The 27,970-nt window shown below is 40.5% G+C and overlaps 1 protein-coding gene across 1 annotated transcript in view; it reads left to right on the forward strand.

The window, feature by feature from the left end:
* The first annotated feature begins 147 nt into the window (after positions 1–147).
* The window catches only part of GRB14 (growth factor receptor-bound protein 14), a 183,656-nt gene continuing 155,833 nt past the window's right edge, over positions 148–27,970 (forward strand). The window contains exons 1-2 of the mRNA XM_006879353.1: positions 148–338; positions 1,611–1,743. Of these exons, the coding sequence (XP_006879415.1) occupies positions 148–338; positions 1,611–1,743 (324 nt within the window). The remainder of the gene's footprint in view (positions 339–1,610; positions 1,744–27,970) is intronic.

The raw sequence follows: 27,970 nt of genomic DNA on the forward strand, positions 1-27,970 counted from the left end.
GCGCCCGGGCCCGGAGCGCAGGCGGCGAGGCCACCGCACCTGCCGAGCGCTCAGGCGGCCCGAGCAGCACCTCGCTATCCACCGCCTCACTCCCTTCTCCCCCCGCGCCGGGGCTCCCATGACGTCCGAGACCCCCGGCCGGCGACAATGACCACTTCCCTGCAAGATGGGCAGAGCGCCGCGGGCAGGGCGGCTGCTCGGGATTCGCCGCTGGCTGGCCAGGTGTGCAGCGCTGCCCAAGGGAGGGGCGACGCCCGCGACCTGGCGCCGGCCCCCTGGCTGCACGCACGGGCGCTCCTGCCCCCTCCGGACGGGACCCGCGGTTGTGCTGCGGACAGGTAGGCAGCCCTCCGAGGGCGCGGGGGAGTGTCCTGGCTTGGCAGCCGGCGAAGGGGTAGGAGGCGGTCCTAGGGGGTGAGCCATGTGCCCAGAGCTGGGCCAAGTTTGTGAAAGTCTCTGAAGACAATTCCCTTTGAGCTGGTTCCTACCGGATCAGCAGGACATTGCGATCTCACAGCGCCTTATAAATAGCATCACCGCTTCATTGAGAGCTCTGGGTCGCTCCCTTGCCTCTGACCATCGGTGTGAATTAGGAGGCCACGCTCAGGGTCGACCACCCCCTTCTACTTTTCTTCTTCGTGCCCCTACCAGTTTTTTAAAAAGCAATCTTTTTTATTTTATTTTTTTTTTATAAAAATCTTTGCATAAATGAGTTCACCTCCCACATAGAGTCTTACAACGACCCAGGAGAAGCAAAGCACTGGATTGACATTTGAGCAGCCTTGCTGTTCAGCAGGGAAGAAAAGAGGCTTTAAAGGTTTCCCACTCTCCATAGCACTAAGTGCCTTCAGAGTTCACAGTTTTGCACATACTTTAGGAGAAAAAAAGACCTCTCAATAATACAGAAATCCTGAGTCTTTATCTTCATAATTTAAATGGTACATTTCCCACCCTTCACATTTCCAAAGTACTCCAACTTCACTGCAGTTAAAATTACTCTTTAGTGGACTAGAAAGTACATTTATACTAGCGAGTTCTATTAACTTAGCTCCATAAAACATTGCCCTGCTGTTTAGTATCTATATGCCTTGAAAGAAATCAACAGACTGTGTGTGGGCAACATTGTGAATGAAATTTGAAATTTGAAGTGAGATGAACCACAGCTATAATTAAGAAATCATAACTTCCAAAAGTGATTAGTAAAATATCAGAGGGATGAATTACCTAAGTGAAACTTCCAGACTTTTCTATTTTTGTGGGTGCTTAACAATGTGTGTTCTTCAGTGATTTTTTTTTTTGTATTAACTGTGTAGTTAATATTTTTAACTCAAGAGAAATTATTGAAAGTGCTAGAAATGAGATTTCACTAGCCAATACTGAAAGTTTAAAAAGGGGGTGAAGGATATTATAAAAGACTTTTATTGTATCAATTAATCTTTTAATTTGACCAACAGAAAGTACTTTCCAGACCTTTTCGGTAGACTTTTATATAACTTTAGTGCTGTCACTGAGCTGTACATGTTGGCCTTAACACACTTTTTAATCCTGACAGCAATTATATTTTACATTCTGTTTTATGTAAATTACATCCTATGTTCTCTTTGGTGTAGGAGAAAAAAGAAAGATCTCGATGTTCTGGAAATGCCTTCTATTCCAAACCCTTTTCCTGAGCTGTGCTGTTCTCCATTTACATCTGTGTTGTCAGCAGGCCTGTTTCCCAAAGGGAATTCAAGGAAAAAACAGGTATGCATTTTAAAATTATCTCATTAAAATATTTTGTTATTATTAGATGCTGGTGAGTCCTTTCCAAGACCCCAGGTACACAGGAACACTGGCTAGTACCATGCAAGCCTCACAATTGCTGCCACTGTATTGGAGCCATTGCTGCAGCCACTGTGCCTTGTGACTTATGGAGGGTCATCTTTTTGTTGGCCCACCAGCTGCATAAATCATTCCTTTACAAAAGTTACTATCCCCAGGAAAATGAAGAGTGGTCACTTGAATAATATCTTCTAGTAGGGTCCGACTTCTATCCCACCTTAATCCTATCTCCATAATTTACTAACTCACTCATCCTTGAATGAGGTCTTAAGACTCTAAAGAAGCCAGTATCACAAAATCGAAGGCTGTGGACAGAAGTGCTGTAGTACTTAATTCATTGCACCACACAAGCACGATGTGTTACGCATACAATCTTTAAACAACATCCAGGAAGGATTAGAGTGATTTATATTAAATCATGCTGTTTACTAACATAATGCATTGACATCAATTTTCTTGGTTTCGTCATCACGTAAAGTTGTTGTTATGTGCCTTCAAGTTAGAACTGATTCCTAACAGACCCTCCAGCAGATTTTCAGAGGCTGTACATTGCACACTCATCTTTCTCCTGCAGAGTAACTGGTGGATTTGAACCTCATACCTTTGAATAGGCAATGAAGTTAACCACTAACTAGGCCGCCAGAGCTCCCTCTATATATTGTAGATGTTAAAATTGAACTTTTAGATTTTGAAGATGGGTACAGGGAGATAATACAGGTAAAACAAAATTCTTGCAAACTATTATCATTCACAGGGTAGGAGGGAGCATTATACATAATAATAGAGAATGAATTTTAAGTCAGGAATTGGGAGTTCAGAGTTAGTTGGTGAGTAGGGCATCAGCTGATTCCTTTAATACTTTTCTATCAACAGTTATCCACAGAAACAAGACTAATAGATGTATAGAGATAATAAAAGGAGAAAGAGTAAAAGAGAGAGAGAGACACTAATTTATTTTAAGCAAATTAGCTCATGTGATTCTGGCAAACCCAGAATTCGTAAGACAGGCAACAGGCTGGGAATTCTAGAAGTCTGTATCTGAAATCAGTAGTAGACCAGGTGGTGAGATGGAAACCGTTAAGATGTCTCTGTAACAACCTTGAAGAATTCATTCTTCTTCTGATGGATCTCAGTTTTTGCTGCTAAGGCCTTCATCTGACTAGATGCAGACCCTCCACATTATCCTGGCTAATCACATCAACAAAATACCTACCCTGAAACAGTTTGGTGTTAGACTGATTGGTATAGACTGAACTACTAGGCATCATAATCTAGTCAAGCTGATACATACAGTTAACCAACATAATCTTCAATCTTTGACATTTCCAACCCAAGCCAACTTGACTTGTAAAGGGATAATTCCAAGAAGTGGAATAGCTGGGTCACATGGAGTTTCTATGTTCAGCTTTTTAAGGAAATGCCAAATGGGCTTCCAGAGTGGTTATACCAATTTATAATCCCACCAACAGTGTATGAGAATTCCTATCTCTTCGCATCCTCACCAATTTTTATTGCTTGCTGAGTTGGACTTTGTTTTTATTATTTCCTTTCTTTTTTAAGTTTCTGGTTTCGACACTGACATACTTTAGATTTCAAGGGGGAAAAGAACCTGAACATCTTGTGGGTGGGGGTATAGTGTATTCTAGAATGACCCATATCTCCTTACACTTTTTCTCAGTCTTCAATTAGCAAAACAAAAAGTGGCTTCCCTAGGCAGTATGCCCCTTGCTCTTATAAAAGCAATGCATTTAAACAGCCAGATGCACATTGTGAGGAGGAGGATAATGAGCTCAGAGGGAGAAAACAGTGGGTCATCTCCTGTCCTCACATCTGTTCTCTTTTTTTTCCTGCAACTCTGTTACCTCCCTAGTGTGAGTGTGGTGTGTCTTTATAGTTTTAAGAGTAGAAAAAATGCCGAAGGAAAAAAAAATAAATCTTGACAGCATACATTAATAACCGGGGCAAGTAAGTACACATTGTGCTTTGATGGAAAGCTGATATTGCAAGGCAGATGCGCTTTTTGAGGGAACTCTGGTGGCCTATTGGTAAAAGGCTATGCTGCAATCTCAAGGGCACATGGTTTGAATCCACCAGCTGCTTTATGGAGAAGGATGAGTTGTCACCTCCTGTATGATTTACTGCCTCTGAAAACCCGCTGGACAGTCAGCTGTGAGTCCGTTCCAACTTGTTGACACACTTCAACAACATACTTTTGGGGGAGGGAATAGGTTTGATGTCTACTTGGTGCATGTATTTTAAATGAGGATTGGAAAAAGTAGAAGTCAATCTACCAAGGACAAAGGTATGTGCTAAGTCAGAGTCTGGATTGGTGGAGGCAAGGCCTTACATGGATGGAGCTCTGCCTTAGCATGAGGGAATGACAATGGGGAGATTCTCTTGAGAAATTTCTTTTTAAGATGAGCTCCTGAATCAGGTCCTAAGAGAAAAACAATCCTGGTAATATTTCCAGGCCTTTCAAGACTTTGGTCTCAGGTTAGGCTAAGACATGGGAATAGGATGGTTGATTTGATTGTGTGTGCTGGTGGTGAATAAAATAAGTTCTGGACTGCACAATATGTTATTTGGGGATTTTAATGGATTATGTCCATATTTATGGAGGGCTTACTGTGTTTCTCAAGCCATCCTAGGCACTGAGACAGAAATTAATCAAAGATGGTATCTGAGGAATATTTTATTTGGAATTAGGTTGAGACAAGATGATGAAAGGAGGAAGAGGGGTAAAAGAGAGAGGTTTAGGCTGACCTTGACTTTGATTTGGTAAACGAGCACTAGGAGAATCTCATGATCCAGGGACTTCATGATAGGGCAGGACTTGTTTGGAGTACAGAGAGAGTGTAAGTGTGGGTATGATTGTTAGGTGCCGTCCAGCCATCTCTGACTCATAGTGACCCTGTGTGGAACAGATCAAAGCCTCTCCAGGCCCTGGGCCATGCTCACTGTGTCTACTGTGCCTGAGCTCATGGTTGCAGTCACTATGTGAGTCTGTTTCCTGGAGGGTGGAAGAAAGAGAGTGGGAGTGGGTGAGGTGTCAGGAAGGGTGAGGAGAGTAACACACCTTTTCTTAGGCAATGGCGATGTGTCTTCAGATCCGGTTTGGTAAATGGGTAAAATGGGAAAGGATAAGTGGCTGTTGCCTCTAAACAGGTTTCTGATCCTGGCCTGATATCCTGGTTCCACTGTGAACTGGGTGAGCTCTGCTCCTACACAGTCTGCTGTGCTATTTAACCAGCAGAGAGTTCTGGCCTGACTCCTGGGGACCAATCCCAGAGGAGGAGTGTTCGTACCTTACAAGGCCTGTTCCTGCTCAACTCTTCTTTAGCCCGAGGGTTGGAGTCTGTGAAGAGAAGGGTATTTTAAAGTGGGGGAAGAGGACACTTCTTTAAAAATGCTTTTGGGTTTCCTTTAAGCTCCACCTTTTCCTAGCATTGAGAACTGGTCCTTTTGTTCTTAATTCCTCCGTACAGACACACTCAATTCTCTGGAGTGAGGTTTTGCAAAATGATAACTCTCATCAGTAATTTCCTCAAGACCAGTGCCTTTTGACACAAATTACCCTCTTAGAAGATGGTACTTTTGCCCAAATCATCCCTAATCTTTGGTTGTGATGATATACATGACAATATGGGATGGATTCTACTGAGTATTACTTATGGTTGAAATGTTATAGGAGACGATGTTTCTTTTTATATTTTCCCCTTTTTTATAAAAACCCAATGACTTTAGCAATTCTTTATTTTCTATAAAAAAGTGAAGAATTGCATTTGTTATTTACAAATAAATGACTAGAAAGTCTGAAAGAATGCAGACAAGAAATGTTAAATTGCATCTGGCCTTTGAGAATCACAGTCAAAACTTGTCTTACAGGCCATAATTTTTTTTTCTTACAATTTGAGATGCCTACATAATGCATGAGTGGCAAAGTGCATTGAAGCCACAAATAAGATATGCTTAGGTCTTTTTGCAAATAAAATGACTCCAAGTATACGATGCTCTAGGCTTTTAGTGTTTTTATTTTCAAATAAAAACTCGAAAGAGATAGAAATGAGATTCTTGCCTCTCAGTTCCTCTTTTTTATAATGCTGGCTAGAGAGATATTTTTAGGTGCTTTGTGCATACCTGCAAAGCAGATGTAAAATATACCTTTATAGTTGGTTCAGAAAGGTTACTAACAATGTGAATATTATTTTGCAAGTGCCTTACCTTGAATTTAATGAATCTTGTTTCATTATTTTTCTTTTTAAAATTCTAGTTGAAATTTTGGAAACAGGAGTGGCATTAACTCCCTAAATAACATGCCTCCGGAAAGTCTATGAACTTTGATAAATGTCGATAGTTGTAGAGGGGCTTCAGGCTTTTTGTTCATGGGGTCGCCAACAACAGTTGGAATGAATCAGGAAATAATTCCTTAGCAATGAACCTTAAAAACCTGTTTTGAAGAAAAGGTAAGAGGCTGTTAGTCCCTGTAGTAGCTTTAGTTCTTACAGAAAGCTTATCTGCCCCTAGGTAATTTTTGTGCTTGGAAACAGCTGTGTAGGAGCTCTGGTTAATTGCTTCCCAAGACTCAGGATAAACTTACTGAAGGTTTTAGAGATGAACTCAAGTAAAACTGTCTATGTGGAGTGGTCAAGCTGAAGAGCTCTTTGAAGTCAACTAGTCTAATATTCTTCTTTTACTGAAAAGTTAGTTGAGTCTAGGAGTCTTTGTGCAGTGCGTGGAGTTAATCACTTAGCTACTAATCCAGAGGGTGGTAGTTTGAACCTGCTCAGAGACACCTTATAAAAGAGGCTTGGCAACCTGCTTTTTAGAGGTCACAGGAATTAAAATCTGATTTAACAGTCTACTCAGAAGCTCAAGGGTTTTCCTTGGGTCAGAATCAACATACAGGAACTGGTTTGGTTATGATCTTGGTTAAATTTAGCTAATAAAATGGCTTTTGGTAAATGGTAGCATAATCTGAGGCTTTAAAAAAAAAAGCCAAGCCCATTGCTTTGAGGTTAATTCTGATTCGGAAAAGACTTCTGTTGGTTGCCTGGGGCTATAAATCTTTATGGCAGGAGACTGGTCCTCAGTCTCCTGTAAAGAAGCGGATAGATTGGACCTGCCAACCTTCCTTTCTGTTAGCAGCCAGACATGTTAGTTATAGACTAGTTCACCAGGACTCCTCTGAACTCCTCTAAGAGGTTAAAAAAGGTCCTTCTCTGATTTTGAAAAACAAGAAAAGTAAAAAAAAAAATAGATAAAATTTCAAATGAGAATGAAACTGTAAGAAAAGAAGTTGCACTGCCAACCCAAAGGCAGGCAGTTTGAATGTACCAGCTCTATGGAAGAATGATGGGAAATCTCCAGTGTGATTTACAGCCTCTCAAAACCAGGTAGAGGGTCAGCCATGAGTCTATTTTGACTTGCTGGCACATTACAAACAACCATTGCAACTCTGTCCATAATGTAAGAAGAGCTAGAGGGCATTTGCTAGCATCCTTTTAAGGACTTAACAGTTTCTTATTATTTTTCCTTCCTTACATATAACTTGTCCTATTGTGCATTGTGTCTTGGCGTCCCCAACTTTCCTTGAAAGTGGCCAAAAAAAAAAAAAGAAAAAGAAAAAATGTGAAATAATTGGTTATATCATCTGGAAAGTAGGGTTTATCTGAGGTATTAGCATTTGTGTTAGCATTTGTGTCTAGTTCATAGTCTACAGGATGTTACCTCACAACACCACTAGGAAGAGGGTCTGTCATCTTCCTTTTCAGATTTAAAAAAGAAAGTGCAAAACTGGAATCGATTTGTTTTTGGTTCCACAGTCTAAACCAAGGGGAATCAAAAAGAATATCATGTCTCAGTAGTCAGCCCCTTGCCACGCTATTTCTAATCTGTTTTCTATTGAATTAGACATTTTTGTATAGCTTCCTTGGAAAAAATAGGGGGGAAGGAGAATCTTTACAATAATTAAGAAGTTACTGTTTTAATCCTGGGACACATTCCTTTTGCATGTGAGAGACTATTAATGGAGAAGTAGGTCTCTGTTTCCAAATTAAAGGGTCTCTGATGTCATTCCTTTGTGTCCTTTGTGATGTCAGTAATTATCTCAGTTTGTGCAGTGATGGGACCTATGTGTGTGGTCCCGCAGAAATCTTGTGTGGTTGCTGCATTTCCTCAACTCTTATAAACTCATTTCTCCCATATACACAGAAGTAGAAAGGAATGAACTGTACCCCGATATTTCATGCTACAGACTCCAGATTCAGCAGTGATCAAGATTTCCACTCATTTATCTCACTTGTTTCACATTTCTTTCTTCATGGACTTTGCGGAGATATTTGAAAGCAAATCCTGGAGTCCTATCATTATGTCCTTTCTTATTCTTGTCTACATCTCTAAAAAAGATATTTTCTCTTACAGCCAGAATACCATTACCCGCTTAGCAGAAATAACAATAATTCCTTTGGTATCATCCAAAACCATCCATAATCAAATTTTCTCAGTTGGAATGACACATGAAATCCTCAAATTGCAAATGGGTTATGTTGCAAAAGTCTGCAAATTAGTTCTTTGAAAGTTGGAATTCATTTTCATGTGGAAACAACATAAATTGTATTTAGACCCCCCCCCCCAGGCTATTTTACAAAATCCCATTTAATGTGAAATGAAATACAAATAGCACATACATGCAGCAAGCATAATGGAGACAATACTTGCTCCTATTAGAGTTTCAGACAAATAGATTTTTTTTTCCCCCTACAGGAGTTTGCTGCTTTTGAATGCTGGCACTGAGTGAATATCAATTTTTTAAATTTTTTTTTTTTTGAGAAGAATTTGAAAGGAGAGAGATCTCTGTAGCAGTGTTGAAGCAAGCTTTAGAACAGTGCATTTAAATGTGTGGTCACTGAGCCACCTTCCTGAGAATCAGCAGGGATGCTTGTTAAAAATACAGATACTTGGGCCTCTCACAAAACCCAATGAATAGTAATCTCCTGGGGAAGGGCACATAAGAATTGGACGTTCCCCCCCCTCCCCTCTCCTCTTTGACATATGTACAAAACCAATGGTGCTCTTACTCTCTGCCTTATTCACACTCTGGGGAACCTAACCATCCAAACTTGTAGGCAGTTTAATTAGTTAAGAAAATATAGAAAGTCTGCAGATGGACTTTAGTTGGTATTTTAGTCAGGTATTGATTGTTTGGAGGAAAAAACAACCTCACATGAACTGGCCCAAAAGGTTATGTTATGTTGTAGTAACTGAAGGCCGAAAGTTCACTGGTCTTGGGAGAGAATGGAATTGGGAACACAAAGTCAGCAGAAATCAAGGCAGCCATTTTCTTTCTTCTCTGTTTTTTGTTTTCCCACAAGCACATGCACAAAATTTTTGCTTCTCCTTGAAGATTGGCTTTATCCTTTGGCCTTACTCTGCAATCAGACTTGTCTTGACTGTGTGTTTGCACATGGGAGCCCACATGGGCCTTTCTGAGTTTTCGTCCTGTTAGTTCAGCACTTGGTAAATCTCTAACTGCAGAGAGTTTTCAGCCCAGTGTGCCGAGTGCTTATTCAGCTAGCGGTAGCCCAGTGCCCCTGGACTGCTGCTTACTCAGTGGTGGTGAGAACAGGATCTGGTCTGCACAGTTGGTAAGGAATATGAATGCTGGAAAAAATGGTGGCTATCCAGCACCGTAGGGGAAAAAGAAAAGTGAAAACAGAAACCCAAGAGAACCCAAAAGCATGCTATGTGGATTTTTTTTTAATTGTTGTTGTTGTTGTTATGTGTGGTTGAAGTTGACTACAATTCATAGTGGCTCTATGCACATTAGCGCAGAACCTTTGCCTATCTTGAGCCAGTCTTGCTGTCTCTGACATACCTGCCCTGTTGCTAGTCACTGTCCATCCATCTCATTGGGGTCTTTCTCTTTTGTGCTGACTCTCCACCCTTATGAGCATGATGTCCTTCTCCAATGACTGGTCTCTCCTGGCAGCATGCCCAAAGTATGTGAGACGAAGTTTCAAAATCCTTACCTCTGAGGAGCCACCTGGTTTCACCCTCTCCAGGATAGACCTGCTTGTTCTCTTGGCAGTCCATGGTATGTTCAGTACTCTTCATATATAAAAAAGTAGAGTGATCTAGCAGCTCTGCTGGAGAAGGATGAGCAGTCTCCTCCCATGTGATTAACTGCCTCTGAAAACCCACCAGAGGGTCAGCGATGGGTCACTTCCGACTCGATGGTACATAACAACAACAGTGATCTAGGAAGTTCCGATGGTTTAGTGGTAAGGAGTTGTGCTGTCAACACAAAGATACATGCTTCAAGTTCATCAGCTGCTCCTCTGAGCGATCTGCTGCCTCTGAACTCCTGCTGGAGGGTCAACTGTTCCATTTCTATGGCACACAACAGCAGTGACATAGTAATTGATGTTCCTGACTTAGTCTTCCAATCTCCTTTCATTTATTGAAAGCCTGTTTATCAGGCAGTTATTTCAAATGGTGCTACCCTTCAGTGCTGGTCATCTTCCTGTCTGTATCTTGGGTTTATATATTGGTGAAGTCTTAGTTTCTAGTGATAACACCTACCAGCTAATCATCCTTTCTGTACCCCATGATAGCTCACTTACATGTGTAACAGAGACAATCATTTCTTCCTATTTAAAATATTTAAACCTCCCCCCCAGCCGATTCATTTCTTTGCCAAACTTGTAGTTCCAGTTTGAAAGTTGCCTCTAATTTTTTATTTTTTTTTGTCATTGTGCAGAATACATTGCCGTCCAAACGTTATCTACACTATGGGTTTTATTTTTCACTTCTTGAAAGCTTAAGCTTCTGGTTTGTTTTTCCCTCAGGGTATATTTTATGTTCTATCAAGAGAGAGAAAATTGGAGTCATCCATGGTTCAATATAAATATGAATCTTAATTAACATAAAAAAGAGTTCTGTAGTCTTACGGATGCTGCTTTGAAAAATGTGGGCTCACGTGAAATCATTATAAATTCTATTGTATTTGACTTTTGTGTGTTTGAGTAGGGATAAGCAGACTAGGGAATTTTCCTTTTTTGCACTCTAGGGGGGAAAAAAGGGACATTTGTAAGTAGCCATAAGCTTTTGCCGTGGTAAGAGAGGGAAAGATTCAGAATCCATGTAGAAGGGAAAAGGGAAAACAGAGATAAATAAAATGTGTTTCTTTCTTGCCCTTCCCATTAGTCCCTCTCATTGAATTTTATTCAAAGCTACAGAGAAAAAAAAAACCAATAAACAGAAATAGGAGGTTTGAAATCTATTCTTCACCAATTTATAAATTATTGTGTTCCAGAGAAATTACTATACCCTAGCTGTTTATTCATAGGTAATTTTCCATAGACTTAGGGAACAGTGGTGGCCGCATGGCAAGGAGTTGTGCTGTCAACCCAAATGCAGACAGTTCAAATCCACTAGCTGCTTCCTGGGAGAAAAATGATCAGTGTCTCCTCTGAAAACCCGCTGGAGAGTCAGCAATGATCTGGCTCTAAGTTGATGGCAGAGAAAGTGAAAGAGAGCCATTGTTGTATAACACTAGTCAGTAAAAACATTTTTTTAACCCACATTCAAGTCCAAGAATAGCACACTATCATACAGGTTACCATTTTTAATATTGTTTCTATAGAAATAATTGAATTAATATGCTATGACTGAATAAATAGATGTACATTTTAATAGAATCTTGTTGGCTGTGAGTCATGATAAGAGTTTGTCACCCATACTTTTTGGACCATAGAGTCCAACAGTTTAATTGTATTGCTAGAGTGAGTGATTCTGACAGTTTCTGAAGTACTAGTGACTCCAGTGGAGGCGCTCCAAGACTCTTGAGTGGCTCCAAGACTCTTGAGTGGCTTCTTTGCTTGTGTTGGGCCCTGAATCTCCCTCTTAGCTCTATTCAGATCTTTCTATGTGCTTACCATGCTACCTTTAATAAGTCACTCAAATGGAGTGCAGCACAGACCTAAGTCTCACGCTCCTGCAATTGATAAAGAGATGCTACTTAAACTAGAGCTTTTCCCATAAAGATAAAACCAAGGATTAGAAAGCATATCAGAAAAGGTACCAAATTAGAAAGAAGTTAGATGTTTGGGAAAGTCGAAATCAAGAAACGAGTATTTAAATGAAAAACTAAGGGTTATATGAGATTCTCAATGTTACCATGTTGATTCTGACTTGTAGTGATTTGAGACTGAACATCTGAAGCACGGGCCCAATAGCTTTTGGTTTTCCTTGGCTCATAAAGTCCAAGGTGCCCAGCACCTTAAATCCTTTTATAAATTGCACTGACAAATGCCAATAGTCTTCCAGTTAGATGGCCGTCAATCTCAGAGATCAAACCCTAAACCAAGGAAACCTGGGTTTTCTGTTGTCATATTTTGCTACTTCTATAAGAAAAATAAATGTTTTAATCCTATTTACTTTTCTCCATCTTCTTGTCTGTCATCCTGACTAAAGACATTCTCTTCTTCCCCATTCATAAATTGCCTCTGTGCTTCTGTTCAGCCATCTTTATTCATTCTCCGCACAAGGGCTGCTGTGACCTTTTTAGAAATGTAGATCAGAACCTCAATAGGATGGATTGAAACAATGATTGCGACAATTGGCTTGAGCGTGGCAGAGATTGTGAGGATGGTGCAGGATAGGACAGGGTTTTGATGGCTCTTATGGGTTACACTCAACTCAGGGGCACAAAACCACATCAGACCTGAACCTATTACTTCCAGCTTGAAAAACTTGTTATACCTTTGGATAACTCTAGTTTACCTGTCTTTATCTATAGTCCTAGACATGGTTTGACCTCTGTATATGTCTTAAGCCTCTTCTGCAGTCTACTCTTAATTTGTTATACTCCAGTTTCAAAAGAGAAGAGATTCACTTATGTTTGAAAACTTGACAAGCTCTTTCCTATCTCAGAGCCTTTGGCTGGGCTGTTTTCTGTACCTGGAAACTCTTGGATTCTTGCACAGCTGACTCAATCTTATTTTTTTAAGTCTCAACATAAGGTCACCAGTTCACGGGGGCTTTTCCAACCAGCCTGTCTTAAGTCATCTTTTCCAAACAATTTTCCCTCCCATAAAATGGCCTGTTTTATTCCCGTGGTTTATCATAATCTGGAATGCCTCTTTTATTTATTTTATCTAGTTATTTATTGCCTTTTATCTCTAACTAGAATATCTTGATTTCTTGTTCCCAGAAATACCCATCAGACCTTGCCTAGATGTTGGAGGAATGAATGAGTGAATTATTCAGTTATTGAAGATAAATAGTAAAAATCAATTTGATCAGAGTTACGACAATCTAATCATGATTAATTATCTTCCTCATCTTCATCATCCACCAGCTGCTCTGCCGGTGAAGGATGAGCATTCTACTGCTTCTGAAAATCCGCTAGAGGGTCAGCTGTGGGTTGGATCTGATGGTACATTACCACAACCACCTCCACCTCCACCTCCACCACCACCACCACCACATCTTCATCAAATTTATTTCTAAATATTTCATCAAAATATCTCTAAAAAATTAGAAATATTTTGAGACTATTTTAAAAATCCTACTTTACAGCCTTTGCATTGTAAATAAGTGCCCAGATGGTACACACACTTGATTTTTGGCTACTAACAGAAAAGTTGAGCATTGAGACTACACAGAGGTGCTGCAGAAAAAGGCCTGGCGATTTCCTGTGAAATTATAGCCATTGAAAACCCTGTGGAGCAAGGTTCTACTCTGAGAACTGTGGCATGACCGAGGATTGAAATTGATGTTCCCCCCCAACCCCCCACCCTATTAGATTTTAACAGTATATGCTCTGTTGTTGTTATTGATTGAATTGGTTCTGACATCTGGCAACCTCATGAACCATAAATTGAAGCATTGCCTGGTCCTGTCCCATCCTCAGGATCCTAAGCACATTCAAGTCCATTGTTGTAGACAGGGTGTGTTTGGATCTCTTCCAGCCTAATGGGTACAGTGTTCAGCAACGGATGATTCTGTGATGATCTGCAGGGTTTCCAATGGCTAGTTTTGAGAAGTAGATCATCAAGCCTTTCTTCCTAGTCAGTCTTAGTGTAAAAGCTCCTACGCTAATTGCCCACTACTGTCCATGACCCTGCTGATATTTGAACGCTGGTGATAAATGTCCAGTATCTTAGCAACATGCAAGCCATCCTAGTACAATATGCTGACGGAAGAGTCATTCCATACATAGGGAATTTTGATCATGCATGATGAACTCATGGAGATATTTCTGATTTAAAAAATAAGTTTTAATTAATGGATACATTTAAATGAATCAATATAAAGCATGTGGTGGGCTGTTATACTTTCTTTGTTTATTGTATGTTAAAAAGATTCCACACATTTAAGGAAAAAAATCCCAGGAGTGTCAACAGGGTTTATAATATGAGGTTCTCAGAGCAAGGGTAGATGCTAGCAATGTTTCATTGTTAAATATTAATTTCATTGGTAAATAATTTAGGCCAGTGCTCATTTTGTGGACACATGGAGATGTGTACATCTTTTCAAGAAAAGTAGAAACTCATATTTAAGAGAAGTACAGATTCACCTTCCATGTGTATTTTTCGCTAAAATTTATTTTCCTGTGAGTCCGCCTGAGTTTGTCGTAAATAACCCTTCTGGCATATCACCCTGGGTTTTTTTAAACCTCCAGGACTTCACACACAGGGAAACCTTCTTTTAATGATTAATCTAAGCACCATGAATCAGAAAGGGTTTTTGGTTTCTGTTTAAGTCTTAAACATGTTTCTGTTCTAGGTGAACCATGGTTAGAAATGATGACTTTGTCCTGGGCTGAAATACACTGGATTCAGATATATGAAGTTGAAATGGAAGTGTTAATGATTTTCATTTATTGATTACACTTTTTTTTTTCATCCCCACTGTCAGATGATTCATCATTCTTGTGGGAGTACCACCCCCTCCTAAGAACCACTTTGTTAATATGGTCACTTTCCATGTTTTAAAACCTGTTTTCTACTGTTTGCACTATTTATTTGTTAGATGTGTCAATAACTGAGAGGAAATGTGCTTAGAAACACCTGTTGCTTACAAGTTAGTGCTACAACTGAAGTTCCCTGGTAAAAAGTTCAGAGATTTTTTAGTAGGTTTATTCAGAAGAGCCTTTGGAGACGATGTCTATGGGCCTGGACAGGGGAGATATTGGGCTGCATTTATCTGATCCCATAGGAACTCTGGGGATAGGATGGCCCCATAGAATTGGGGCACAGGGGCTTGGGCCTCCTAGACATCTGCAGCTACCAATGTTTGGATACTGGCTGCTCAGGAGGGTCTGACCTTGGACATAGTGGTTCTCTGTAAAGGTGAATTTAAGCATGAGCTGTCCTATGGCTGATACAGAATGATGTAATTGTGAAGGGTTGGGGTGGTAAACCTCAGTATCAACTATAGTTAGTGAATGATTCTTCTAAATGCAAAAAATATTTCCTAGGACTACAAACATTTTCTACATAACTCTCAATGATAAAACTTTTACCAGATTTCAAGTATATTTAATATTGCAATTAAAGCCATTTTATCCAATCATGAGTTATTCCAGTCAATGACTTTCCTATTACACTGTGAAATAATTAATATTTTTATTAACTATATTGTTGTTGTTGTTATGTGCCATCAAGTTGCCTGTGACTCATAGCAATCCTATGTACAACAGCCCTAAATCTTGTTCTATCCTGTGTCAATCTCGTTGTCTTCAGTACACCTATCCCCATTACCCTAGTTACTGAATCAATCCATCTCATCAAGGGTCTTTCTCTTTTGCGCTGTCCCTCCAACCTCACAAGCATAATGTCCCTCTTCAAGGAATAATCTCGCCTTGCAACATGTCCAAAATATGTCAGACAAAGCTTCAGAATCCTTGCTTCAAAGGAATATCCTGGTCTCACCCTCTTTAGGATGAACTTGTTTGTTCTAGCCATCCATGGTATATTCAATACTCTTCTCCAGCACCACAACTCAAAGGCATCAATTCTCCTTCTATCATCCCTAGTTATTGTCCAGCTTAGCATTGTCTGAGTCATAACAGGTAATTGCAAAGACCATGGCCTGGATCAGGTACACTTTAGTGTCCAGACTGACATCATTGTTCTTCAATATTTTGGAGAGGTCTCTTGACAACAGACTTTGCCATTGCAATTCATCTTTTTATTTCCTGGCTCCTGGTACCAAGGATGTGGATTTGGAGGCAAGTAAACTAAAGCTGTTAACAATTCTATCTCTTCCCCATCTATCATGATTCTACCAGTTGGCCCAGTGGTGAGAATCTCTGTTTTCTTGATGTTGAGCTTCAATCCATATTGAAGGCTTCGATCCTTGATTTTCTGCAGCAAGTGCTTTAGGTTCCCCTCAGTTTCAGTATGCAGGGTTGTGTCATCTGCATAACGCATATTGTTGATGAGTCTTTCTCCAATCCTGATGGTACATTTCTCCTCATAGAGCTCAGCCTCCCGGATGATCTGTTCTGCATATAGATTGAAAAGGTATGGCAACAAGATACATCTTGGCATACACTCTTCCCAATTTTAAACTATTCAGTGTTTCCTTGCTCTGTTCTGACAGCTGCCTCCTGGTCCAAGTATAGGCTTCACATAAGCACAATCGAATGTTCTGGTATTGCCATTCTTCTCAGAGTCAGCCACAGTTTGTTGTGATCCACACAGTCAAATGCCTTTGCATAGCCAATGAAACACAGACATTCTTCTGGTATTCTCTGATCTCAGCCAAGATCCATCTGATATTAGCTATAATATCCCTAATACTGTGGCCTCTTCTAAACTCAGCCTGCACTTCAGGCAGTTCTCTGTTCCTGTCATTTTTTGATAATCTTCTGCAGAATCTTGCTTGCATGTGATATCAATGATACTGTTTGATAATTTCCACACTCTGTCGGATCACTTTTCTTTGGAATGGGAACAAATACAGATCTCTTCCAGTTGGTTGGCTAGGTGATGGTTGTCCAGATTTCTTGGCACAACTTGGTGAGCACATCCAGGGCAGTGTCTGTTTGTTGAAATATGTCAGTTGGTATGCCATCAGTTCCTGGCCAGCTAGTGGATTAGTTTTTAAGTATAATTATTCCTTAAGGAAGAGAATATTTTATTATGTGTTCAGTGATGATTTACACAACAATTTAGGTTCCCATTCACTATTATTTACACATGTTGCTCAGTGGCATTGATTACATTGTTCACAATGTGTGAATGCTCTCATTATTTCCATTCTCCTTGCTCAATTTCCATTAATCCAATTTCCCTGACCTTTACATTTCCTCTTTATTTTGAAGCAATCACTGTTTTGTGTATATTATATTGTTGTTATGTTGTACATAGACTATGTACAACAGCTCTGAAGCCTGCCCTGTCCTAACCCAGTCTCACTGATTGGGACACACCTCCCTCCAGTTGCCCCAGTTGCTGTACCAATCCACCTCATCTGAGGTCTTCCTCTCCTGCGCTGTCCGTCCACCCTTCTGAGCATGATGTCCTTCTTCAAGGACACATGTCCAAATTATGTGAGATGAAGCTTCACAATCCTAGCCTCCAGGGAGAAGCTTGGTGTCACCCTCTCTAAGACAGACGTATTTGTTTTCTTGGTGGTCCATGGTGTACCCTATACTCTTTTCCAGCATGACAACTCAAAGGCATTGACTTTCTTCTGTCATCTTTAGTCATTGTCCAGCTCCTGATGCTTAGCAAGTAATTGTGAAAACCCTGGCCTGGATCAGGCACACCTTAGTGCCTAGATTGACATCGTTGTTTCTCAATACTCTGGAGAGGTCCCTGACAACACGTTTTCCCAGTGCAAGTTGTCTTTTGATTTCATGACTTTTAGTGCCAAGAGTGTTGATTGTGGAGTTGGGCAAGCTGAAATGGTTAACAATCTTAATTTCTCCATCCATCATGGTGATGCTAGTTGGCTTAGTGGTGAGAATCTTTGTCTTCTTGATGTTGAGCTTCAATCTATATTGAAGACTATAATCCTTGACCTTCTGCAGCAGGAGCTTCAGGTCCTCCTCAGTTTCAGCAAGCAAAATTGTGTTGTCTGTTTAATGTAGGTCGCTGATAAGTCTTCTCCAATTCTGATGCCACACTCCTCCTCATAAAGCCTAGCCTCCAAAATGATCTGTTCTGCATATAGATTGAAAAGATATGGAGACAGGATGTATCCCTGATGCACTCCTTCCCTGATTTTGAACCACGTAGTGCTTTCTTGCTCTGTTCTGAGAACTGCCTCCTGGTTCGAGTATAGCTTTCACATTAGCACAATCAGGTGTTCTATGATTTACATTCTGTTCAAGGTTAGCCACAATTTGTTATGATCCACACAGTCAAATGACTTTGCATAGAGTTCTACTGGTTTAGTGGTAAGGAATTGTGCTGCTAACACTAAGGTACCTGGTTTAAATCTACAACTGTTCCATGGGAAAGAATGGGAAGTACCCCCCCACCCCCCACCCCAGTACGATTTGCTGCTTCTGAAATAATCTGGAGGGTCATCTGTGGATTGGTTCTGACTTGATGGTGCATAACAACAAACAAACCCTCCTCATTTCGGTCACGTCAGAACCATTCAGAGCTGACCCTCTATTAGATTTCTGAGGCTGTAATTCCAAGTGAGAGTTCTCGCATAGAGCCTCTGGTGGCTTCGAACCACCAATGGGGCACTGTCTTTGGGTCAGCTGTGCATCTTCCTGTGGACGACACCACCAGAGCTCCTCCACAATACTTATTGTGGTATTAATTTTTGAGCCGGTCTTTTTTTTAAGCTACAATGTGAGCCTAGTGGTTTATTTAGGGCCAGGGTTTGAAGACTCTCTCAGGGCAAAAGCCTCGAAAGACCTTCAGTCTCAACCAATCATGTTAATTTTTTTTAATTAAATTAAGAACATGAGATAGGTTCCACATATCCCCCCATCTGTCAAGGTACATCTTTTAGGGTCTTGAGTAGAGCAGTCAGTAGAATGGACAGGGACCATCTAATGTTTCTGGCTGAAGTGAAGGTGTAGCCATGGTTCCTTGGGGACTAACTTCTTTAATATACTATTTGCTTTTGTTAAAAACATAAAACATTCTGATCATGTTCAGTCCTCCAACAATGTAGTTATTTGGGATTTATACTTTGTGCTTAATTTTTACTTAATCATATCCAAAGGACAGAAATCAGAGTTAGATGTTTACTCACAAAATTACCAAAGGAATTTTGTGCTTTTCTGCATATTCCTTGGTCCATAAATAACTGTAGTGTTAGGAGCATATTTTCTTGTATTGTTAGAAATTAAGGAATGAGAAGTAGGCTATTTATTTAATATGTGCTGTATTATTACTAATCTCCTGACTGCTGGTCACAGCTACTCAGGGTCATTATAAGTCCCATGGGATGAGATTAAGAGCACGGAAGGTTTGAGAAACGTGTATTAGAAAATCAGTTTTATACCCAATATATCCAGGTGTGAATCGACATTCTAGTGTTGTTAATGTAAAACAAAACCTGGTGACAGACACTATACAGAAAAAGTCTTAGCAAAGAGGAAGGTGGCACAGGAGGGTACTGCCAGTGGGCAGCTGGTGGCTTCAAACCACTTACCTTTGTGTTGGCAGCACAATTCTTAAAGGATCAGAAATGAGTTTTTTATTTAATAGGCACTAGGCAACGTCAGGATGAATGGAGAGGAGATTGAAACTGTCCACAGCTTCATCTTGCTTGGATCTACAGCACCCTTGGTATCAGCTGTCAGGGAATAAGGAGATACATTGCACTGGGAAACTCTGCAGTTAGGGACCTCTCCAAATTATTGAGGAGTAATGATGTCAATTTGAGAACTAAGGTGTGTCTGGTTCAAGCTACAGTCTTTCTGATGACTTGCTGTTCATTGGAGAGCTGGACAAAGGATAAAGTTGACAGAAGAATTGATGCCTTTGAGTTATGGTGTTGGAAAAGAGCACTGAACATCCCATGGATGGCCAGGAGAGTGAGCAGATATGTCTTGGATAGGGTGAACCTGTGGTGCTGTCTGGATGCAAGAATGATGAGGCTTCGCCTCACATACTTTGGGCATGTTGCTAGAAAGGGCTATTCCTTGGAGAAGTACATGATGCTGGGAAGGATAGAGTGTCGGTGAAGGAGAGGAAGACCCTCAACCAAGTGGACTGCTGCGGTGACTATAGCAGTGAGCTTTTGTGTGTCAGGAAGTGTGAGGATAGCACAGGATAGAACAGGGTTCAGATTTATTATTCATAGGGTCGCTATGAGTAGTGCTTGACTTGATGGCACCTAACAGCAACAACATATGGCCAGTCTCCCCCTGGGCGATGTACTGCCTCTGTAAACCCACAGGAGAGTCAGCTATAGGTCAGTTCCCACTTTATGATACATAAAAACAACAAATATCATTGTTAAAATCCTGACTATTAATCATAGCAATCCATAAGATTGCTGTAAGTCATACTCCACTTAATAGCACCTAATAACAAGAACAACATCTTGGGACTCCTAATCTGGAGCTGTAGGTGTTGTTACGTGCTGTTGAGTTGACTGCAGCTCATAGTGACACTGTGCACAACAGCTCTTACCTCTGCCCTGTCCTGAGCCAGTCTCACTGTCTCTGACACACCTACCCTCCTTACCCTAGTTACTGTGTTAGTCCATCTCATCCAGGATCTCCCTCTCCTGGGCTCTCCCTCCATCCATCCCTCCTGGCAACATGCCCAAAGTATGAGAGAGAGAGAGAGCTTCAAGATCCTTGCCTCCAGGGACCAATTTGTTTTCACCCTCTCCAGGACAGACCTGTTTGTTCTCTTGGAAGTTCATGAGTTTGGTACTCTTCTCCAGCATCACATCTCAATGGCATCAATTCTCCATCATCCTTAGTTATTGTCCAACTCTCTGATACATAGAAAGTAATTGTGAAGACCATGGCCTGAATCAGGTGCACCTTAAGTCTCCATTCTGAGATTGTTACTCTTCAGTACTTTGAAGCAGTCCTAGACAGGAAATTTTCCCAGTGCAATTAATCTTTTGATTTCCTGATTGCTGGTGCCAAGAGTGTTGACTGTGAACCCAAGCAAGCTGAAATTGTTAACAGTCTCATTCTCTTCTCTATCATGATGCTGCCATTTGGCCCAGCGGTAAGAATCTTTGTTTTCTTGATGTTGAGTTTCAATCCATAATGAAGACTGCATTCCTTGATTTTCTGCAGCAAAAGCTTCAGGCCCTTTTTGGTTTTGGCAAGCATGGTTGTGTCATCTGCATAGTGCAGGTTGTTGATTAGTCTTCCTCCAGTCCTGAGGCCACATTCCTCCTCATAAAGTCTAGTCTCAAAATGATTTGTTACACATAGATTGAAAAGAAATGGAGACAGGATGCACCCCTGAGGCACCCCTTTCCTGATTTTGAAACATGCAGCGTTTCCTTGCTCTGTTCTGATGACTGCTTCCTGATCTAAGTATAGGTTTTGCATCGGCCCAATTAGGTGTCCTGGGATTCCTATTCTTCTCAATGTTAGCCACAATTTGTTGTGATCCACATAGTCAAATGCCTTTGCAGAGTCAAGAAAACACAGACATTCTTGTGGTACTCTTTGCTTTCAGCCAAGATCCATCTGACTAAAGGTGTGATGTCTTTAGTGCCATGACATCTTTAAAACCCAATATGTACTTCTGAAGTTCTCTTTTCTAGTCCTCTTTAGATAGATAATCGTCAGGATTTTGCTTGTGGAATATTAGTGATACTACTTCGAGGCAAGCATTCTGAGGCTCCGTCTGACATACTTTGGACATGTTGTAAGAAGAGACCGGTCCTTAGAGAGGGACATCATGCTTCGGAGGGTGTGGAGGGACAGCGCAGGAGTGGAAGACCCTCTATGAGGTGGATTGATTCAGTGACTGGGGTAATCGGGATGGGTGTATTGGAGACAGTGATATTGACACAGGACAAAGCAGAGTTTAGGGCTTGTTGTACATAGGGTTGCTATGAGTCGCAAGCTACTCGACGGCACTAACAACAACAACAACAACAACAATTTCTACTATGTCTGATCATCTTTTTTTGGGGGTGGGAATAAGTTTGGATCTCTTTCAATCAGTTGGTCGGGTATTTGGCACAGCCTGGCAAGCACATCCAGAGCTGCATCTGTTTGTTGAAATGTCAGTTGGTATGCCATCAATTCCTAGGAGTTTGTTTTCTGCCAGTTTCTTTACTACAGCTTGGATTTATCTTGCTTCATCATTACCTCTCGGTCATATACTGTTTCATTAAAATCTTCTGTGTTTCTGTGTCCTCCTTCCATCTTATTTGGTGATTCCTCATTCATTGAGAGTTCTATACATAGATACCTTAAGTATTTCAACTCCAGGCTTGGATGTGTTTCATTAGCGCTTTCTAATTTGAGATTACCCTTGTTCAGGATACATACACTTTTTTCTTTCTTTAGTCCCCCTGTAAGCATTTTCTGGTTTACCAGTCCTTATGTGTCAATTAAAAAGCACACACACTTTATGGGGCAGAGCCCTTTAAAACCTTTTCAATCATCCACATCCACAGAGGAAGATTACTTTCCTTCTTGGGAAGGCTGACACATGTGTGTGAAACACAGTATTTAGATGAAAGAGGTAGTTTGGTATTATTTAACTGTGTATTGGCAAGACTCTAGTCAGTGTCGAGTTTCTCTTTAGAGACATTTTGCATTATATTACAGTACTCTTACTGTGCTGCGCCAAGGAAATTAAGATCAGCTGGAACACTCTGTAGGTCATTGACTTGGAATCTTAGGGCACTGGGAACTTCATGTTTTGTTTTAATGACCTCATTTAGGCTGAACCTGCCTTTGTCCCAAAGGCATAAGGGCCCTTTACAAAACCATGTCTGCACCTTGGAAAAGATACGGGAGCAGTTCAGAGAAAAGCGGTTAAATATTTGAAGACACTGGGTCACCCTCTGTGGAAAGAGTACTTAAAATTGCAACTGTGGTCTAGAAGAGTGAAAATAAAAAACCTGTTGTCATCTAATTGCTCCCAACTCAGAGGCACCCAGTGTGTTAGAGTGGGATGTGATTTTGTGAAGGCAGATAAACCTCTGTGTTGCTTGGTGTTACTTTGTGAATTGAAACCATCAACCTTTCAGTTTACAGACTAGCACAAAGCATGTGCACCACCCATGGCCATAAAAGATGATGAGACATAATTAAGGTCACTTTAACATGGATTTAGTCACCAAATTGCATGTTATCTGAGATAGACTTTGAAGACTGAAGAAGACCGTTTTAACACAAATGAAAGGGAGAAATATTTACCGGTCATGTAGCAGCTTTAAGCCCTTGGGCTCTGAAATGCTTTGTGAGGAGATTTCCAGAGGAACCGCTCTTGGATCCTGAAGAACTTCCTCCCAACTTCTCAAAGTAGGAGCATATGCAGATGAGGTGTTTGAGGCTTATGGAAGGGCCATTGTGAATATGCATGATAGGTCTCAAATGTCTTTTTTTGAACATTAATTGCAATTGAAATTATGGGGGAAATATTTATGTATTAAAATACATTCTCCTGAGTAGCATGTACAATTTGTATGAGTTTTACGATCAAATGAAATGTTTTTGAGTTATTGTCTGCTAGAGTCCGAGATGGCAAGAGCTGAGCATTTACATTCTTTTTGGGTACATTGATATTTTGGGTGATGTTGGTGGAAAATTTTGAGAAGAGCTTGTGTTGTTTGCAGTGCCGTGGGAAGAGCCTCCTTATAACCCCCAGGGGGATAGGTTATCATCTTTCTTTTCCTCTCAGTTTTTCTCTAGCTGGTATTGTTTCTCTGTCAGGCTTTTTGCTTTTATTGCTTCTTCTCTGCACTGATATTGAGAATAAAGGTTTTAAGTATTGGAAGTTTGTGTGATGTTTTGCCTTTGTTTTATTTCAAATCCACTTTCCTATTGTTTGGTAGGAATGTGTTGCACAAGTCTTTGAAAATGCCAGTATTTCAGGAGACCCACTTCTTGGTCTTTACTTTGACAGCCCAGTAGTTTTTTGTTTTTGGGTTTTTTTTTGTTTTTTTTATGTGTGTGTGTGTGTGTGTGTGTACCATCAAATTGGATCTGACTGGTACAGGAGGAGATTGCCCCTCCTTCTCCAGCAAAGCATCTGGTGGATTTGAACCACCTACCTCTGAGATTGCAGTGCAGCTTCTTGCTACTAAGCCGCCAGAGCTCCCGACAGCTCAGTAGTTTTAGACATTGTTAGTTGCATATTTCTTGAAACATTTTCTTCTCTTGACCTCCACTTCATAAAGGTAGGTCTCTGTTGTAGGATTTCACCTTTGGCATCCTTAGGGGTTTGTCCTCAAACTTTGCGTTTTTGTGCTCATTTTCATGGCAAATGAGCCTGGGTAAGGTCATCCACACTTGGGGCCTCAGTTGTGATCCACGTAAGTCTAGATTAGATCTTTATTCCAGACTGCTGCTAGATATCCTCCAGATCCAGCCATGCTGTTGGACTCGGAGGTGCTGACTCATGGCAGTACTGTGTACAGTGGAACAAACTCTGATCCTGATCCTCTCTCATCCTCGCCTCACTGCTGTGCTTAAGCCCTTTATTATAAGGCGCTGTGCCAATCCATCTTGGTGAAGGTCTTCATTTTTTGTTGCCCCTTACTTCTCCAGGGACAGCCGCCCTGGCTTTTCTGCCCCTGATAGCATTCCTAAAGTATGTGAGAAACAGTCTCACCATTGTAATTTCTGGCTGTACTGCTTCCAAGACAGAATTGGTTGGGGAGTTTTTTTTTCCTCCATGGTACACCGAATATTCTTCACCATACCACATCTTTTGTCTCCCAACACAACATTTTATAGACCAATTGACTAGTGTTCTTCTTACATTTACTCCTTCTCTTGGGTTTCTTTCTACCATACTAGAAAATCTGAATCTTAGTTTATATTTGGCTACTTTCTCCCTTGCTTCTCATCCAATTGGTTACCAAGTCTTTTTGGAAAAAACAACTTTTGAATTTATCCACTCTTCACACCCTCTGCCATTGCAGCAGTGCAAGCCAATGCATCCTTCTCATAATTGCTTTGACAATCTCCTCACTGATTACTCTATTTTTAGTTTTGTTTTTAAAGTATTCACTTTAGTAGCATTTAGTACATTCACGGTATTGTGCAATCATCACCTTTATCTAATTCCAAAACATTTTTATCGCCCCAAAAGAAAACTTCATACCCATTAAGCAGTCACTTCCCATTTCCTACTCCTTTCAGCTCCTGGCAACCATCAGTCTCCTTTCTGCCTCTCTAGATTTGCCTATTCTGGATATTTCATTTAGATGAAATCATAAATATGTGACATTTTGTGTTTGGCTTCTTTCACTTAGCACAATGTTTTCAAGGTTGAGCCATGTGCAGCATGTAATAATAAACTCTTTAACCATGAGATATTTCAAACATATAGAAAAGCATATATATTTTACTTTGTAAGCAATGGGAACTCACTCATACATGATAATTCCCTTTTTGTGTCTTCTTTTCTTCAATCCTGGTATACTGCTTTTTCCTGCCTATAATGAGAGAATTACTTCTCTGAAATTGAGGAGTGTCCTTTTCTTTCATATACTTTTATAGTATACAGATTTGCGATACATATATTGTACTAATTTGTGTAAACTATGTGTGTCCCTCCTCATTTTGTTGGCTTTTTAATAATTAATTCATGCTGGTGAAAGTCGATGTGGTTTATTTCAATTTTATTGTCTGTATGAATCATATTTTTAAAAAGAATATATTTGTCACTGGAATAACCTGAGAATCTCCCCCTTTGCCATCACTACCAGCCATGCTGCAGTGTACATTTTAGTGGTTATGTGCGAGAGTTTCTCTACTGTATGTTCTTGGACTTGGAATTGCTTAGCTGAAGAGCAGGTGCATGTTAAGTGTTACTAGATATTGCCAAATTGCTCTCCAAAGTGGTTGTACCCATCAGCACTATATGCATCTCCAATTCCACACTTTCTTATCAACAGCTGGTATTTTCAGATTTTAAAGTTTTTTTGCCAGTGCGGTAAGTATAATGGAATTTAATTTCCGTGATCATTTGCATTACCTTGATTACTTATAAAGTTGAGCAGCTTTTGCTTGGGTTTTTTTTGTTACCCACATTTCTTTCTCATTGAATTAGCCCTATTTTCTTTTTTTTTTTACCTTTCATGTAATGATTTCTAAGAGTCTTTTATGTGATCTCGAGGCTAACCCTTTTGCAGGTATAACCATAATAGTAGGGTTTTTTTCCCAGTATTTGTTGATTGTTCTAACTTAAGAGTATTTTTAAATATTTAAATAACTTAAATATTTTTTGTTTTAAAAATATTTTCGTGTTTTTAAAGACATTTATTCTTCTATGTCGTGACATTGTTTAAAAAATATTTTAATGTTTTACTTTTCACATTATGATCTTTAACACTGCATCTGATATTTTAATATATGATAGGAATCTTACTTTTCCCTCAAAGGCTCTGTGTTCATACTGTTGTTGTTGTGTACTTTCAAGACAGAACCAACCCATAGGTGACCCTCTGGTGGGTTTTCAGAGGCAGTTAATTGCACAGGAGAAGATTTCCCATCCTTCTCCCATGGGGCAGCTGGCAGACTCTAACCACGTGCCTTCGGGATTGCAGTGCATCTTCTTACCATTAGGCCACCAGAGCTCCCTATGTATTCATCCTAGTACCTTTTATTAAACAAATGATCTCTTTCAAATGTGTAACTTTTTTTTTTTTTTTGCTTATGTATCAAGTCCTCCTTATATAGGTAGAAGAAAATTAGATTGTATCATTCTTCACGTAAAACCCTCCCATGGATCTCCCATGTTGTTGTTGTTGTTGTTTTTATTTGCTGTGGAGTCACCTGCAACTCATAGCAACCCTATGTACAACAGCCCTAACCCTGTTCTATTCCAAGCCAATCTAATTGTCTCCCACACACCTATTCCCATTAACGCAGTGACTGAATCACTCCATCTCATTGAGGATATTCCTTTTCTGCACTGTCCCTCTACCCTCCCAAGCATGTCATCCTCTCCAAGGACTGATCCCGCCTTGCAGCTTGTCCAAAATATGTCAGACGAAGCTTCAGAATCCTTGCCTCCAAGCAGCAACCTGGCTTTATCCTCTCCAGGATGAACTTGTTAGTTCTCCTGGCAGTCCATGGTATGTTCAGTACTCTTCTCCAGCACCACAGCTCAAAGGCATCAACTCTCCTATCATCCCTAGTCATTGTCCAGCTCTCTGATGCATAGCAAGTAATTACAAAGATCATGGCCTGTATCAGGTGCACCTTAGTCTCCTGACTGACATTGTTGCTCTTCAGTACTTTGGAGAGGTCTCTGAGAAAGAGCATATGTTCCCAATGCAATTAGTATTTTAATTTCCTGGCTGCTAGTACCAAGAGCTTTAGAGATTGTAGAGCCAAGATTGTAGAGCCAAGAAAACTGAACCTGTCAAAAATCTCAGTCTCTTCACCATCTTACCAGGATGCTATGAATCAGACCAGTGGTGACAATCTTTGTTTTCTTGATGTTGAGCCTCAATCTATATTGAAGGCTACAGTCCTTGACCTTCCACAACAAGTGCTTCAGGTCCTCTTCAGTTTCAGCAAGCAGGGTTGTGTCATCTGCATAACGCAGATTGTTGATGACTCTTCTCCAATCCTGATGCCACACTTCTCCCCACAGAGCCCAGGCTCCCATATAATCTGTTCCACATATAGAGGTTGCATAGTGGAATGTACTTGGGAAGGAGTGTTTCTTTTAATTTTCAAAGAGAGGAGCCAACTGGGGGGCGGGGGAGGGCTAGGCGGGGAGAGAAGTGCAGCAATGAATAAATGAAAATCCAAAATCTCTGTAAATGTTCATTAAAATTATTAAAAATTATTAACATTTAAAAGAAAAAAGAAAAGAAGTGGCGATAGGACACATCCCTGGCATACACCTTTCCCAATTTTGAGCCATGCAGTGTTTCCTTGCTCTGTTCTGACTACTGCCTCATGGTCCAAGTACAGGTTTCACATAAGTACAATCTAGTGTTCTGGGATTCCCATTCTTCTCAGAGTCAGCCACAGTTTGTTGTGATC

The sequence above is a fragment of the Elephantulus edwardii genome, unplaced genomic scaffold (genome assembly GCF_000299155.1).
Source record: "Elephantulus edwardii isolate Elephantulus edwardi_28Jun2011 unplaced genomic scaffold, EleEdw1.0 scaffold00003, whole genome shotgun sequence".
Taxonomy (NCBI): Eukaryota; Metazoa; Chordata; class Mammalia; order Macroscelidea; family Macroscelididae; genus Elephantulus; species Elephantulus edwardii.